The following is a 17,177-nucleotide window of genomic DNA, read 5'->3' on the forward strand; positions in this document are numbered from 1 at the left end:
TCAATGACACAACAAGGACCAAGCTCATGCAAACAGCAAGGCATAACCAACAATATACTAGTTAAATATGGCCATGACCAGCAAAGATGGTGAACCTTTGTGGCTCGATCTGAAAACAGGCAAGAAACATGGGGGCCAGAAATAGATTTCTCATGAAGAGCGCATCCCAATAAGAGGGAATCCTGCAAAGCGGCCATTGCAATGTATCGGAGAGGTCATCCCCGGTGTGCATCAGCATTTTGGGACTCGAGCCGTCTCCGCACCGGGAATGACATCAAGTGATGGGAGAAACAGGGGCGTTTCAACGGCGAATCAAACGTCGATTCCCAAAACTGGAGTAAAAGGGATCATTGGATCGGCGGGGCGGGCGGGAGACTAATGCCGGGGGCTCTCAAATCAAGAGAGGGTGCCAAAATAATACTGGCAATCGGATCGTGCAAAGTAAATCGGGGAATGATTACTCAACCCTCCCGGTTGCGCAGCTTATCGAAGCCGTCCCGGACGGTCTCACGGACACTGAATCCACCAAAGAGCCAGTCGTTGGAGTGGCGGCCATAGTGATTGATGGTTCCGCTGTAACGCTTGTAGTCATCGCTGTTCTTGCGAGTCGGCGTCGAGGCACGCTTCGGGCCAAAGTCGCCCTTGGGCGACTGGGGCGAGGACTCGTCGGGAGACATCTGGACGGGGCTAGTTGAGCCGTGGCTTGGATCGAAGTAGGTGTGGTTGGGGATATCGCGAGGTTGAGACATGGTGGAGGATGTCTGGCGAGAGTAACCCAGAATTCGTCGAGAGAGTGGGTTGGATAATGCTCGAGAGTGCTTCTTCTCGGTTGAATGCTGGCTGGCGCGCGATGAGGTGGTGGTGGATGATGTTTGGGACAGTGATCGCCTAGGATAATGACCAGAGTGGTAGGGTTGCGAGTGCATCAGCATCACCTGGTGAGCGCGAGAGAGGCAGAGAGAGCAACAAGAAATGAAGTAATGATATGTTGAGTGCTCGAGGGTCAGTATAAGGTGTGAAAAGAGGAAGCCTGAGGACAGGGGCCCGCGGGGATATTTATGCCTCCGTCGACTTACCTCGCGCACCCTCGCACCCTCCCGACACCTGGTACCCACACGCCTGTTGCGAGGAGCCAATTTCCATTTTCCCTGTGATCGTCACAATGGCCGTAGGGCAACCACTCAGATTGCAGCTGGGGGTGTCACAAATCTGCCCTCGGGCCTGTCGCAAAGAACGCCCGCAGCCGCATGTCGCCAATCAGTCCTGCGCGTTCAGCCCGAATACTCCATCAACAGCGGACCAGCCCAGGCACTGGCCAACCGGAGGCCTCAGCAGGCGAACCCGCAGGCCCACCGGTAAGGTTTAGCGGTGTTTTGTTCAGGCTGCTGCTATCGGTGAGGATTCGCCCAAGTCCACCGCGTTCTTGACCATCGGACCAATCTGCGTGCTTGTCTTCCTTGGAGCCTCCTCCAGGTCTGGGTGGGACCCCGCAGATTCACCGCTGCTCAGAGACACGTCGCCATTTCTGCTGCATGCTTGTGTCCAGCTGGCATCGACGGCTGCCCATAGGGCTGCAACGGCAATTGTCTAGCTCGTCCCAGACCACGCCCTTCGTTGTTGCGTGAATGCTGGCATTCTCGGCCCATGCGTATGGCGAGCCTCTTTCCCCCTCCGCGGATTTAGGCAACCAGCAATCCCACTCTCTGAAAGATCACCCACTTTGTTTCGTCAGACATGTGGGTCGCACGACCGAGGTGCTGGCCAATCCATCACGAGACTCTCCAGGTCAAGTCGCCCACGTCGAATACGAGTCGCCAGCCCTACGCATCCAACCCAGTGGCCAAGATAAGACCCCATCGCTGTCCGCTTCGGGGCACTGTGCTCGCCAATAAACACGACACACGTGAGACAACGCCCTTCTAGCGCCCTTCGAGAAGGCCGTCCTAACCGAGGGACACGGCTTGGGTGCTTCTGACTCATTCGGCCTCCACGCACCGCACATCAGCCAAGAGAGACGGCTGAAGGCATTATGCGACTCGGCACGGTCACTCCGAGAATTGTTCAAGGTTGCTTGATTGGCACCACCTAGGCGCACGTTACATACCTTGTTCTCAATCGGGATTGACATCATCCTACGGGACGAGGATCAACCCGACGATGGCTGTAAACATACCCTATGCGGCGCTCCATTATCTGCGGGAGATAGCAAAACACCCCGCCCAGTTCCTTTGAGACAATTTATTTAAAAGGAAGCGCTCAATCCTTTGTGTGACGTCATGGCATTGGCATCTCCTAATTCAAACAGAGTATCTCTCTAAAAGGGTCATAAACATCATTGCTCATCAGCAGATTTTTAAATCTTACTGGTAACCGGAGTGGGCGTTGGCAAGCCAAATTTGGAGATATCCTCGTCCGTCTTACCATCAATGGCCAGTTCCGCCAGCACACGTCCAAAAGCCGGAGCAAACTTGAACGCATGGGCAGCACCCAGACCCACAATTACGTCCTCATGCTTGTCCAGGGGGGTGATAATAAATCGCCGATCGGGCGTTATGGTATACTGACAGGTGACCGTGCGCAGCGGTTCACGGCCCTTATCCGGCATAAGCTTCTGCAGAAATTCAAACAACTCCCCCAGTAGTCGCGGCGATGGCACATAAGTGCGCTCTTCAGGAGCCATCATGTTGCTGGCGAAGTCGTGGGCGGCCTTGATGGTCGGCTCGCCATAGCAAGGGAAACCATAGTAGCATGAACCCGGGGCGCCACCCCAGATCCAAGTGGGGAAATGAGGGGATTCGAAGTCAGCCGGGTCGCTGGGCTTAAAGTAGGTGACCTGCTCCTGCATGATCTGCAGCGGAATGTGTACGCCCAAGGGCGCAAGCAGCTTATTTGTCCAGGCATCGGTGGTGAGAATCACCTTGCTGGCGTGGAAGGTTCCGTGCGAGGTGTGGATTGCAACGCCTTTGCCGGACGACTTGGGTGTAACGCGCTCGACGCGGGTCCTCTCCTTCAACACAGCACCCCGGGATCGCGCAATCCACTGCATTGTTGCGACGGTCTTGCTCGCGTGAACGATGCCTGTGTCCGGGTCGTATACTGTATCCACCGATTCGGGCACATCAAATTGCGGCCACCGCTTCTTCACCTCCTTGCTATCAAGAAGTTCGTGGGGGACATCATTGGCACTGAGGGCTTGTGTATAATTGCTGACGGGGATTGGGGCGTCTTTGGGAACGAAGAAGAGGCCGCCAGTGGTTGTGAGGAGCTTCTGGCTGGAGAGTTTCTCCAGCTGAGCCCAGTCGTTATAGGCAGCCTTGACGAGCTTCACATATTCCGGCTCGGAATTAGATTTGCGGACGATGCGGGATGTGTCATGCGAAGCTCCGTGAACGTGTCCGAACTCGAACTGCTCCAGTCCAAGGACCTTAGCTCCCTTGAGGGCTGCCTGGTACGCAGCGGCGCTTCCGAGGACACCCAGTCCCACGACAGCGACGTCAAAATGTTCCATTATTTATTTTTGGTTGCAGATGAGAATGATTTTGGGTCTGACAAACTCACTCCGCGACGACGCAGGCCAATTTAAGAGCTCGCGATGATGTCTTCTATGGCTGCAGTACGCGGATCTGCTCCGCTCACGTGGACCCGGCGATAAGTCTGGGGAAGGTCTATGGCATGCGCTTTGCTGGTAATACATAGTACCTACTTGGGTATTTAGTGGGGTAATTCGCGGATACCCAGGGACGGCGGATAAGCCGGAATCTCGCACTTCATGCAACTGCGGTGGGGCAGCACGATCCCAAACATATGCGAACCCGGAGGCGTGCCGTACCCACCAACTCCGCATGAGAGAGGAAGTAGATACTACCGCAAGCACATTGTCGTAGCACTTGTATGGGCTACCCTTCTCATCGAGGTATAAAAGAAGCAGCTTGGTATGGTTATTCTATTACGACAATTGCATTAGCTTCTTTTCGCCTGGTGCTTTTTGATATGGTCGCAACTTGCTCGTCGGCGCTCATCTAGATCGCGATAGCCTCCGCACACGTGAGCGGTCACCCGCCGAAAGCTTAATCCCCGGCGTTACTACTACTTCTTTCTTCACCAATGATATATGATATCGAACTTCTCACATGGTACAACAGTTGTTTTTTGATTAAGAGGAGCTCATAATACTGGATTGAAGCTGACGCTGAGGGTCTAGATAAGGGAAGACCTCAACAGCTAGGACCATGTTTTTCATGAAAGCTCCGTCCAAACGCTTCATCACGATCTGGAAACTTCATTTTAATTCCAAAATTTAGTTAGACTTATATACAAAACCATCAAGATGTGCTTTGTGGCCACGCAAGATCCAATCTCCGTGCGCTGGATTCCGCGTCAACTCCAATCTATTCCTTCCCTTCCTCTCAGAAGTTGAACTCCACCTTGCAGTAAGCCGCTCCTATACTCCCTAATATCTGTCCAATCATCGTGCGCGTGATCGATTTGTCAGTTTGAGGAGCTTAGAATGGCCCTTGTGGTCGCTTGATTCTTGTTGATGGGCAAAGTGCTTGTGGCGGGCAAGATAATGGTGTGGTATTGCATCGGACCACTCATATGCCGTAGCGAGGTTCTCTTGAGCAAATCCTCCATGAACCTTTCATGCTGCTGACAATTTTGGAGATTTGTGCTTTGTCCAGTGGAAGAAAATGAACATCTCCGTCCAAAATCCCATCGGTGGATCGCTGAGAGTGGCCACGTCTTCATATGCATCAATCTCAGGCCTGTCCCAGAGCAAGTAAATCTCTTTCGAGGGCACGAATCGAGCCGTTGACTCCTACTATGATCATCCCCGTTGAGTTAATCTTGCTGCTCTTACAGTACATTTCGGTGATGAGCGGGCATGGGCACGGGAACACACAGCTAGGTCTTGCTACAGTGTACTGCAGGGCTTGTTAAGGGTCATCCGTGCAGACAAAAGCCACGAGATAAAAGAATATAAGAAACGGAGAGGGGAAGGGAAGAGCATTATAGGACAAGGTCATGAAGGCATAAAATATGAGATATCGAAGGTGAAAGGAAGGGTAGACGAATCCATTATACATAACAACCAGACGCAGAGTTTAAGAGAGCGTCGCAATAGCATGCAGGGTCTCTATGCAAGCTCAAGCGAATAGGAGAAAGCCGGAAGGACACAGGCAGGGAAGGTGAAGAGCAGTAGACCAGAGGGACGGACAACAGGCATGCAAGTAGAAGAGCAGTAGACCACACAAAGAGGGTGGAAGGTGACGAACACACTAAAACCAAGAGGGGAATTCGAACAGCAATCAGAGGAGAGCGTGGACAGTGTAGACACAAGAGGCAGCGAATGAAAAACAAGAATTTGGGTAGTAATCACTTCATAGATAAAGTTTTTAACAAGGGTCTTCCCAGCGCCCACGAAGGTAAACCCTTCCTCTCACTTGGCACTTTCCTTTCTAGAACGCATGTGTGACGTACAGTGCTGTATATTACACGAAACTCCTATACACCTGCCACCTCTATGCCCCTCATACCCATCGACCTCACAGGCCCTAGCATCAATCCCTCTACTGCAACCCCCATGTTGAGAATTGCTAGAATCAACCGCAACATGACACCGAGAATACCCCTCCTCGAAACTATACTTTATTCGTGACATTATACAAAGCCAGTCACTAACCACGTCTTAAACGGCTAACACAGCTGCATGCAGTGAACGGGCGATGCAAAATATCCGCAGGAACTTGCGCCTGTTCGTAGACTCTCATGCGCCCCTAAATCGTATCGGTCAAAGACGAAGCATACAGTACTTGACTGCCTCGTATGTGCGGCTCTTCCGACAGGAACCTGCGATTATCGAATTCTATCGCCACTTAAACGCTTGTCAATTCAGCAAGTGGGGAATATAGACTCTTCTATTTTTCATTGCCGTCTTGGGGGGTGGCATTCAACTGCTGCTGGCTGTTGTCTTTCGAGGTAATCCGGGACACGAAACCACCCCGATAGTCCCTGACGCATGCTGGGGAAACTAGTCTTCTCTACCCCTCTGGATGGCCCATCATGTACTCTATAGTGCTGTACGAAGCAGCGCTGAAGTGTCACCAAGGCGTACTTTCCGCAATACACCGTTCAGACCGCTCAACCAGCCAGCCAGCGTAGGTGACAATTGGACCTTGCTAAACGCCCACGATTCCGCCATAATGCCGAGAAATCTTTGGCGTGCATTCAAAGTGCCCACCATACTATCCAGTACGTGTATAGCTATTGTATATACTATCTGCAACATATAACCCTCGCACTAAACCAGTAGAAGATTTAGGATTAAAGCAAAGCATAAAATTACTAAGCAACTAAGCTTTGACGAACGAGTAAAAGAAGACGTGAAGACCCTATAGGTCTGAGGAATGAGGAAGAGTAAAAAACTTTTTTGTCCGAAACTCCAAGACAATTTCGCTCTTTTCAGCCTTGTCTTATACTTCCTTTGGCTTTGTCTGGCCCTGGGACGGCGTCCCTATTCCCTATAACCCAGAATAGAAAGGCGCGACTTTGGACTTTTGGCAATGTTAGAGCACCAAGACAGGATCCGGGTATAAATTGATAGAAACTCACGATTGTGGTTACAAAGAACACGTGGGCTGGCCGCACGCGGAGGTGAACTGAGGACAAGCCTGTCCGCCCGCAGTACACACGGGCGTCGGAATTGGTGTTGGCGAGGGGCACTCGCCTTGAACACATGCAGTACAAACTCCATCGACTTTTTGTGTAGTTTGAGGAGGGCAACTATATAGAGATGTCGCTCTCTCTACATTGCAATTTCGAGTTGTCGTGGCCGGCGCGGGTGTAAAGTTGTAGGAGTAATCACAAGTTCGTGAGCAAGAGAGTGTCTGCCCCACCCCATCACAACCGGCAGATGCGGCAGTAGCAGCGGCAAGGACGACTGCAATGGTGTTCCTAAAATGCATCTTCAAATGGGTGTTTAGCGTAAAATAATTGAGGTTCTGGAAACTTGAAACTTGAATGTCTGTGGATGAAAGTTTTGGAAGAACGATAGAGACTTTTTATAACCACCGAGACCTCTTGAAATATTTGTCGTCGTCATATATGACGCTATGGATGTTCGGTGACATTTTTTGACCGAGAAACAATAGAACGAGCGAGACACTGTCATATCGTTTCGCCACCTTAGTTTGTGCGTATGGGTATGTTTTAGGTCCACATGATTAGGTCCACATGATTTATCTTAGATTTAGTCTAGAACTGGTCAGACGTCAAAATGAAAGCACAATGATCATAGTACCGGGAAAGAACAGGCTTCAGTTGAGGGGCTAGTTGTCAAGTGCATGTTTCCGGGCATAGATTAAGTCTTAAGGTCTTGGCGAACATACCCGGAGATACAGGAAAGAAATATGCGGATGGGTATATTACCCGACCAATAGGATACCCACAACAGAGCCTCACTAGGGATCATGTCACTAAAGTTAAGCTTATTTTTGATGCAACAGTGTGCTTGAACCAAGCGGGCGTCACACCGATCGTAGATTATGCGTCGAATGTATGGTACGATCCGTTGAGAGACAAGACTCATCTGCGACACCTGAACACAGTACAGAGAACCTCGCTGATCCGCATCCTGTCGGCGTTCCGAACAGTGGCCACAATGGCCCTGGAAGTCGAAACGCACGTTCTTCCCACCCATCTTCGTCTTCGCCATCGAGCCCAGCGCACTATCGCCAATCTTCACACGCTGTCTCGGGAATACCCGATCTGGCACGCACTCACACGAGCTCAGAAACGTAGAGACAACATCGGATCGCACGCTCGCTTTCCATTAGTAGAAGAGCTGAAGACCATAAATGTCGAGAGACTAAGTGGACTGGAAACAATTGACCCACGACCGCTACCACCGTGGCGTCCTGATCCTTTTACAGAGATTGAGCTTGGCTCAGACCGAGAAGCAGCAAGGGAACAGGCCGAGGCCATCCGCTCAACATCAGACATAGTCGTCTATTCAGACGCTTCCGGTCGCAACGGCCACCTGGGGGCAGCCGTGGTAGCACTGAATGACAATATGGAAGTAGTCGAATCCCAACAGGTCCAGGTTGGGCCGATGGACCGCTGGTCGGTTCACGTGGCGGAGCTTATTGGCATCTTCTACGCGATCAGCATGGTCTTTAATATAGCTCACCAGCGAACAATAATGGAAGGCCAACAAACGACCGGAACAATCCGCTGCGACAGCAGGTCAGCGTTACAAGCAATCCAGAATGCGAGAAGGGAGTCAGGACAACGAATTGTTCACGCGATCCACCAAGCCGCCACCGAAGTCCGAGCCACAGGAATTGTGCTGCGCCTCCAGTGGGTGCCAGGGCACTGCGATAACCCCGGCAATGATGCCGCGGACCAAATAGCAAAGGCAGCCGCCAAACCGGGCAAATCCCACCCATTCCGACCGCTGCTCACGAGGGAGAGGGCGTTCATTCGTAGCACCATCATCGCTCAGTGGGAGCAGGAGTGGAGATCGGCTAGTAAAGGCGGCCATCTACGGAAGATCGACAACACTCTGCCGTCGGCATACACCAGAAAGTTGTACGGAAATCTGGCCAAGGGTCGGGCATGTTTGTTAACTCGGCTACGCACGGGCCACAATTGGTTATCCACCTACGCCGAGCTCTTTGGTTTCCGGACGATCAGTGCGAGTGCGGCGCGCAAGAAACAGTCACCCACATACTGGTGGATTGCCCAATATTGAAGGAGTCACGAAGGGAATTGAGGCGGAAAATTGGGGACACGTTTGGTAGCGTGTCGAGTCTGCTGGGAGGCTCAAAACAAGGTGAGAAAGGTAAACCAGACACCGTCTCGAGGGCGAAGATGGTCCAGGCCGTGTTGGGCTTCGCTGAGGCGCCACAACGGTTTTGCAGTCGTGCGCCACGAGGGCAGCCTAAAAAGGGAACGGCAATTAGGCCATGGCAGGCCGTGACGAGGCTCTGAGTTCGATTTCAGGAAGGGGACATCTACATGTACGTACAGGGATATATATAGTTGTTATATCCTGCATATCGCTTTCCAATTGCGAGGGGTCAGGGTAAATGAAATCATCATCATCATCATCAGTGTGCTTGACACATCAACAATACCAGAGGGTCCAGACCAAGTGACCTATGACGCAGAATTCAGTGGACATACTGGGTGATTCAAGATCTTGGGTTTGTTAATGCGTATCACCCATTCCATCTTCACGGCCATTATTTCTATATCTTTGCCCGGGGGTTCGGACTATACAGTTCATTGGTGAAACTAAATCGGAGAAACCCTCCTCGACGGGACACTGTCACAATGACTGGCTCTGGGTACCTTGTTATCGCATTTGAGAATAATAACCCTGGGTAAGAGGCTATTAATTACATTTTCTTTAGTCCATCGTTAATCAAAAGTGTGATATTTAGGTCTTGGCTAATGCATTGTCACATCGCCTGGCATGCAAGTCAAAGCCTGGCCCTTCAATTTGTCGAGAGACCCGCTGAAATTCCAGGTCTGGTGCGACCAGCCGCTACAGACATTCAGTCGAACTGTGAAAAGTGGGCAAAGTACTATTCCGAAGCCACTCATGAGCAAGATGACTTGGGTATCTAAGAGTGGTAGATACTGGTAGTGTAGTTCTCAATCGGATGTGATGTCCTATGTCCTACGTCAATGTACCTTAGGGTAGCGTAGTGTCTTTGTATCCATGGATCTTTCTCTATTGTGCTTTATCAAAAGATCAAGCAATTTTCAAAATTGAACTTCCACATGCAGTACTATTCTAGAGGCCAGCCTCTCTCATTTATTGTTTCTCCTGAGTGATTCGCGAAAGAAGACAGGGAAAAAAAGAAAAAAAGAAAGAAATCATACCGAAAATGCAATTAAGTTTCAGAAAGAGAACGAGGAACCGATGATCCCGTCTCGTCAGTTCCTCCCTCCTCTTGAAGAGTCCACAGAGTGGCACTTGGCCTTCTCCATGCGCGGGGTTGCTCAGAATGACATCGTCGGTGTCGTCTTTCCGCGACGAGTCGAGCCTCCTCAGCCGCAGATAATGCAGTGCGTACCCTATCTGTCATGATAACCGGTCGTGCGGAGTTCCTAGGAAGCATCCATCCAGATATCACAAGCTGGTCTCCTGCAGTCTTGGTTGTCGGCATGACGAAGAGCGATCGAGTCTTGTCCAGTGGTGGTCGACGAATGAGCCGCTGGAGAACGCTGCGATGGACCTGCTTTCGAGCTTCAGGTGCGGCGGCGGGGATAGGAGTATCTTCGCGTCGATCCCTCAAAGGTCGAGACCACAGACGATGCGCTCGGGGTATCTGAGTCCGCTCAATACCTGCCATCTCGGCGTCATCGTTGGAGAACTCCTCTGTGATAAGAGGGACCACCGCTGCTTGTTGAGATGACCACGGTGTAACAAATGGGCCAGGTTGTCCAGCACCTGGCTGAGGGATAGGCAGCTCAGCCCTGCACGACTCTCGCATGCAAGGATCTGAGCCACAGTGGGGCCACGAATGGTGTCTTCTATGGTTGCGAAGGTGCGGCATGGTCGAAATTGGGGAGGTAAGTGAACAATAGCAATCAAAATCAGGCAAAGCCAACGCTAATTAAAGGCAACAGCTTCGGAATTTATCTCTTCACCTAAGCCATTATCGTGGCTTAGTATGATGCTGCTATTTTGAGGTTCAGTCTGAGAGATCAAGTGTAAACCCAGAAGGGACACCGGGAGGTTTTGGTCTGCCTGGCAGGTATCGGGATTATAAACTAACGGGTCTGGGGTTGTGCCTCTTTCGACTCACGCCTGTTGGTCAGAGTGCAGGTCCCGAAGACCGCCCGGGTGACTCACTCATCATTTGGCGTCTTGCATGACCTAGAGGTATGGGTGGAGCGGAGACAGGTTGTCTCGCCCCGGCGTTTGGTGGAGCAGCCGTGAAGGATATATATGTGCGACCGAAGTGACACAACTCAACAGCCCCTTGAATAAAAAACCTAAAATTCACCTCGTAAAATAAAGGCCCGGGGTAGCAAAGGTAAAACTTCTGCATAAAGTGTCCCAGGTACCAAGTGGGCGAATACATGGACTGGAAATGATCGCTGGGGCTGATGGGGTCAAGCGATCGCGGCTAGGCAACCGGGCTCCAGAGGTGCATCGGTCGCATGACGAGATTGTCGCGGAAGAAGGCAGGGTCTTGGATCACCCGGCATGGTTGGATGGAGTAGATAGTAATAGAATGTGATCGGTGGTCAACCTAATCCAATCGGAATAAGCTCTCGAGGCTATGCAGGTTGTGAGAGTTGGTTGGTGAGTGACGGGAGTCAAAGGTATCTTATCTATACATAGCATCGCTTCCGTTAAGGAATTCTACATTAAGTTCCAAAAAGCTCTCCTTACATCAACCAGCACCAAGTGGTCGAGCGGTAACTCGGCTATCACGTCTTCCTTGGTCTAGTGGTCATGATTTCCGCTTGTCATTAACACCGATAAGCGCGGGAGACCGGGGTTCGATTCCCCGAGGGAGAGATTTCTTTTTGCTTTTGCTTTTGCTTTTTCACTTAATTTGCTTTTGAAGCATTCAAAATGTTCTTTGTACTCATTGATAAATAAATACTGATGGATCACTTCGTTTTTTACCTATCTCTAAATATATCAGTCTACAGAGATATCCCATCCAGCCCAAAGCCTTTCATGACCATATTGTCCTAAATCAGGGTTGTCAATTAGCATCTGCATGAGCCACACCATTCGAAGAGAAGCCACCTACCCTAAACGCAGCACCTTCTCCCTCAGTTGGAGCATTTTCGCCTCCTGTGCTCGCCCACCCATCCAAATTCTGCCCGTAGTACTAGCTAGAATGGTATCGACAACGGTATTCGCATATTCGACCCTCGGCATTCGTGCCATCCCGTTAGTGGCGCGCACAACACTGGCCATAATCTTTTCAACCGGCTTATACAGTGATCCAGAGGGAAGCGCCCAATCTTCAAAGTAGGACTGGCCATTTGTGGGGACGGCTCCGGTAACGACGTATAAGCGTTTCACATTGAAGGGCGCAAGGTCAAGTCGAAAGACCTCCGCGATCTGCTCTTGTGCGCGCTTGGTGACACCATAGCATCCCATCGGGATCGGATATGAGTCAAAAAGAAGACCAGGAGAGGAAACAACAGTTAGTAAGAAATTTAAACGAACCCAGTGTTGGCACAGGGCCATGACCGGCGATCGAAGTAATGTTCACCAGCGCGCCCTGTGTCTCAATGAGAAGAGGCGCAAAAGCCTGAGTAACGGCGAGAGGGGCCCAGACATTCGTTTCGAACATTCTCTTGGCTGCATCGATATCGTCGTCGAGAAATGGCATGAAATGGTTACGCGCAGCATTATTAACGAGGCAAGAAAGTCGACCGTCAGTCTGCGAGGAGACAGCTTCCTTAGCTGTTTTGATATCCTGGATTTTGGTCACGTCAAGTGCTAATAGAGTGACATTTGGAATGTCTTTCAGAGAGGCCATTTTGTCAGGGTTCCGTGGCGAACACATGGTACCCTCGTTTCTGAAAGGTGAGAGCTAGTCTGGAGCCTATTCCACCGTCGCTGCAGCCAGTGATGAGAACTGAGTTTTGATTAGCCATATTTAGACAATAAAGAGGGTAGCCAGAATAAATTCAAGGTTGAGAAAAACTAAGGAAATATCGGTTGCGGCCTGGGTGACTGCCTTTTAAATCATTAGTATGAATGTCCTGAGACTCGGAGTTGACAAGGCTCCGTAATAAATTCATCCTCAGGAACAGGGATTCACATATTAGATCTAGCGACTGCGACTGTTATAGTGGATCCAAATCACGAACACTCATAAGTGGCCCCCAGGAGCCGAAATCGATCATCAATTGCAGCTTCTAAATTTGTCTTAGTGCCATGCAAGTAAACGAGGTGACCAATGAGATTGATTATCAATGCTAAGCTCTGTCTCCTCCTGACCGGTTTATATCACTAGATGGGAGTTGACAGCGGTCATTCTTGCAAAGCTGCCAAGAAATCTTCTCTATCTGTGGCGCAAAGACGTTAGCTTGTCAGTCTTTACTGAGCTCGTCCATTTCTCACCTTTAGTGGATTGAAAGACGATTGAAAGAGCCCCTTCCCGACCTCCGAGATTGGTAGTTTTGGGGTTGCGTGCCATGATGTTCACCAAATCCAAGACAGTTCCACGGGTGTAAGGTGAACGTGGGAAGTTGACGCGATTGCTCTCTTTTGACGAGTCAGAGTGATCCAATGGCAGAGACATAGTGAACCATCTGTCGGGAATATGATCATCCCATCGCGCTGCAAGTCGAAAACCACTACCCCGACGCCAGAGTTGAGCCTCTGCGCCACCTTTGCTTGATTTCTGGGAGCCAAAGAAAGATTTTCCCTTCGTTGTCAAGGACTGGATTCGTCGTGAAAAAACCAGCTCGTACAGCGGAGACAGCGCACAAAGAAATGACCAAGAAACGCGCTCACAGTCAAAGCGAATGAGAGCCTGTTTTGTCCTTTTTTCACAATGAGAGAATCCCACTGGCTGTTCGGCACGGAAAAGTTGATCGACGTGGGTGGATACGTAGTCTGTATAGGAAATAGCGGGGAATCGGATCGTTGACGAAGAACTCTCATAAGCGTAGTCGACATTCCGGTAGAGGTAAAAGACGTCGAGATAACGCCATGATGATCGATTCCGAAACAGTACGATCGCTTTGTACTGTTTGTGTTCGGTCCCGGCATCGATTACATCGTGGATGCGACCGGAGCTACTCGTCTGGGTCCATGTAAAATCCGGCTGGAAGCTCAAACCCATGATGGCTTTTTCAAAGTCTTCGGCGCCTTGTTGAGTCCGGAAATGTATACTAAAGCCGAGATTGGGTGCGTTTTCATCATAGACGTACGAGTGGAGGGTGTTGTAGTTGCCATCGGTTTTGTCTGATCGTTCCTGGCAAGTATCGGACCACCTGAGGAGAACCTGGCGGGAAAGATCTTCGCGGTTGATCTGGACACCACCCATTGGCATGAAGAATTCAAGACATCGTGGCATGCTTTGGGCTGCGGAAGGGCTGATGACCACTCTTCGAGTGGCACGCCATGCTTCTCCAAAAGACCTTTCCAGAATTCGTACCCCACAAGATTTGATGACGACTGGCGGATTCATTGGCTTCATGATTGGGGCATTTAACTGCTCCAGCATTTCAACAGAGCCTTTGTAAAGAATGGTCTCGGTAAATTCTTGGGAGTCAATTGGTTCTCTTAGCCACACGGCGTCAAAATAAGTCTTGGGAATGTTGATGAATTGATTCAGGTCGGCATAAAACTGGAAGGAGATCGAAATGCTCATGTTTTCGAATTTAAATGGCAGCGGTTCTGAAATGCGTGCACCAGGAAAGCCAGTAGCTGTGGAGTTCGCGAGCTGGATCATCGGGGGAAGATCATCGGGCGTGACTATTTCTAAGTGTTAACTCCAAGATGTCGGAGTGAGACGATCAAACTTACGGTCTCTCTGAAGGCAAAGAGAGCCACTCTGGTTACACAGAATAATCTTAGGCTCGCTCTCGCCTTCTCGCGTTGCGAGCAAAAGCATGTAAGGTGCATTTTTCGTGCGCATTCGAAACTTTTTGCCCCCAATGCCCGCGTTGACGAATGTGCGATAAAGAACCTTTTCCTCTTCGTTACCGGCATCTTCCTGGTTAACGGATATCCATCGAGCATTCTCAAGCCCAAATGAAAACTCCAAACCACTATCCGAAGTCTCCTCTGGCTGGAGTGGCTCCCAGATTACAAGATTTTGCGAGCGTAGAATTTCGGCATCGGGTATATCGAGAGTACTGTATTGAGATAGCTCATCATTCATTCCCTTTGTGTAAGTCAGGAATCTGCAAACTTCTTGATAAACCTCTCAATGCGGTAAAATGCTTACCTCTGAGAGTTCTGCAATAGACTTTCGATTTTCATCGGTGAAATGAGCGGGGCCATTTTTGTCCTTGAGAACAATATCGTAGAGTATATAAGAGGATTTCAAGAGATCGACATAGGCTTGGGGAGACATAGACCTGGAGTCTGATGAAGGGCATAAACTTCCTCTGGCGCTGACATAGCTATGTCTGCTGCAATTGGCGAGAGTCGCACGTGCTTTAAGCAACCACCAAGTGGCTACTCGTAGCCAGTCCCTGGTGATGAGACGCCTGACCTGGAGTTCTTCATTCATGGAAGCCTCGAATAGCTTGATTGTTTCCGCATCTGGCTTGTGCAGAGTGCTCTGAGGCTCGTATCGTATCGGTCGGGCAAGTTGTTCCTGCAGTCGAACTTGGCGTAGATGTTGCATTGCACTTGCAACCGCTTCTAGCACATTGTTGTGCCCAAATTCAGTATGCGATGACTCGCTGCTTCTATCCAAAATGCTGTTCTTGTCCTGGATGTCGGAGCTGTCCTCCCAGAATATCTTTTCGTGCGCACGACCTTCATTGAACCCTTCGTGAGGCTGTTCGCTTCGAGTTCGAGAATGACTGATTCTCCCCGCGAGGCTTTGAGAGTAGGAGCAGGTTGTATGGATCGACGTGGGAGAAGTACGTGCAGTGCCTCCAGAAAATGACCCGTCAGATCCCGACCTGACGGATTCGGAGGAGGTAGACATATGCCTGGGACGGCCATGCCCCTGCTTCACTTGGCGTAGAGGGGCAACGTGAAGGCGATCTGGAAAGATGATATCGATATCACCTGTGTCTTCATTCTCACCAGACAAGCTACGTCTGGTACCTCGAGGCCAAATCGGAGATTCGGAGTCACGGCCACTAGAAGCTTCAAAAGCAAGCATGGCATGTTCGTCATCTTCCATAGCCTGCACTATTGTCTGTTCTAACCGATCAAGAGATGCACTGGTGTATTTTAGTAAACAAAAATTCAGTCATCAAGCCATCTTTTGGGACTCACTCTCCTATGGAGCTCATACATAAGCTCACGTTGCATGTATGAACAATGATCTTGGAACGAATGTCTTCAACTTGGGCCCGTTGTGTTGTCCACTTAATTCTTTGCCAAAATGATTTTCCTTCCCCGATACCCAGCTCACGGTAGCGCCCGAGGAGTGATTTGAGTCGTTGAAGGGTCTGTTGACACGCGTCTAGGCATCGCTCTAGCGTCTTTTCTCTACCAGACCCCATCTCCTCGAAGAAAAACGCGATGGAACTGACATCTTCACTGAGCGTTCGAAGGTTCCCTTGTAATAAGCCCAAGTCGTTGACTAAATTTCGAAATCCATCAGGGGCATCCTTAGCCAGAGGATGGCATTGGTTGTAAAGCTCCCACGTCAGTTTAGCTAGGGTGGGAATTTCAAGAATCCCACACGACGGGGACATGCTGCAGGAGAATCAAAGGTGTCGCTTAATCGTGAAAGTCAGACACTGGGGTATAATGACTCTGTGTCATCTTTCGTGTGACCGGAATCCGAGACGGTTCGTGCCAACGTAGTTAACGCCACCTAAATAAGCGGCAATGAGCCTTGTGAGGGGGCTTAGAAGCACGAAGTGAAACTTTGTGTAAGTGACTGCAGATATCTGGGCAGATCTGGGAAATCTAATTGTCAGGTCTGGAGGCCCAAGCTGGTTCGCTTCGCAGAGAGATAAGATGGAGAGCTCCGAGGTATTGAAGAACCGACGGAAAGAGATTGCAGCGATGAAAGCGGAGAGAGCCTTATTACCCCTGTAGCTCCAATAAAAGGCCGACATGCGCTGACAGTCTACAGGGTAGGCCCACCGGGGCGTGATGCACTCCTAGGCAAGCCAAGACTTGGGGGCTGAGTTACAAACGCCACCAATCTGCCTGGTTGACAGCCAGAGTGTGCCTATTGAAGTCACTGTCGAGGACCCGGCCTTTTAGTTTCGAACATATTTACGTAGAAAAAACGATAGATATCTCGTGGAGGTACCTCAAGTTTCCTTGGTCCACTTGTCGAAAAGAGTGGGAGCTCCCCGGCGCAGCCCCGAAAACAAAGAATCTTGTCGATTTACCCGGCGCATACACGAGTAGCCCCCAAAGAGAGATAGTGGCTCTGTGAAAGTCCTGGTCTGGCTGACATTCTGGGATAAAGGAGACTTCTCATGCGCAGGTAGAGGTGGAGGAGAAGAAAATCTAGGTCACGCTCGACTTGTAAGTA

At 50.3% G+C, this 17,177-nt stretch overlaps 5 protein-coding genes across 5 annotated transcripts; all 5 read right to left on the reverse strand.

Annotated features, from left to right (window-relative positions):
- Positions 1-461: 461 nt before the first annotated feature.
- N7532_008344 (uncharacterized protein) lies at positions 462-926 on the reverse strand (the record flags this gene model as incomplete). The annotated part of the gene is made up of 1 exon (XM_056620836.1): positions 462-926. One exon carries the CDS (start codon positions 924-926, stop codon positions 462-464), a length of 465 nt encoding a protein of 154 aa, XP_056471642.1.
- A 1,427-nt stretch (positions 927-2,353) lies between these two features.
- Positions 2,354-3,508, reverse strand: N7532_008345 (putative sarcosine oxidase; the record flags this gene model as incomplete). The annotated part of the gene is made up of 1 exon (XM_056620837.1): positions 2,354-3,508. The coding sequence occupies one exon, from the start codon at positions 3,506-3,508 to the stop codon at positions 2,354-2,356; it is 1,155 nt and encodes a 384-aa protein (XP_056471643.1).
- A 6,391-nt stretch (positions 3,509-9,899) lies between these two features.
- N7532_008346 (uncharacterized protein) lies at positions 9,900-10,565 on the reverse strand (the record flags this gene model as incomplete). Its single annotated transcript, XM_056620838.1, has 1 exon — positions 9,900-10,565. One exon carries the CDS (start codon positions 10,563-10,565, stop codon positions 9,900-9,902), a length of 666 nt encoding a protein of 221 aa, XP_056471644.1.
- Positions 10,566-11,702: 1,137 nt separating this feature from the next.
- Positions 11,703-12,521, reverse strand: N7532_008347 (uncharacterized protein; the record flags this gene model as incomplete). The annotated part of the gene is made up of 3 exons (XM_056620839.1): positions 11,703-11,718; positions 11,781-12,102; positions 12,206-12,521. 3 exons carry the CDS (start codon positions 12,519-12,521, stop codon positions 11,703-11,705), a joined length of 654 nt encoding a protein of 217 aa, XP_056471645.1.
- Positions 12,522-12,856: 335 nt separating this feature from the next.
- Positions 12,857-16,380, reverse strand: N7532_008348 (uncharacterized protein; the record flags this gene model as incomplete). Its single annotated transcript, XM_056620840.1, has 5 exons — positions 12,857-12,903; positions 13,109-14,470; positions 14,522-14,882; positions 14,946-15,900; positions 15,956-16,380. Coding segments are annotated over 5 exons (3,150 nt in total), but the record flags the coding sequence as incomplete, so codon positions are not given.
- Between the last annotated feature and the right edge of the window lie 797 nt (positions 16,381-17,177).

This window comes from Penicillium argentinense, assembly GCF_028826775.1.
Source record: "Penicillium argentinense strain IBT 30761 chromosome Unknown utg000009l_segment0_segment0, whole genome shotgun sequence".
In the NCBI taxonomy this organism is placed as follows: Eukaryota; Fungi; Ascomycota; class Eurotiomycetes; order Eurotiales; family Aspergillaceae; genus Penicillium; species Penicillium argentinense.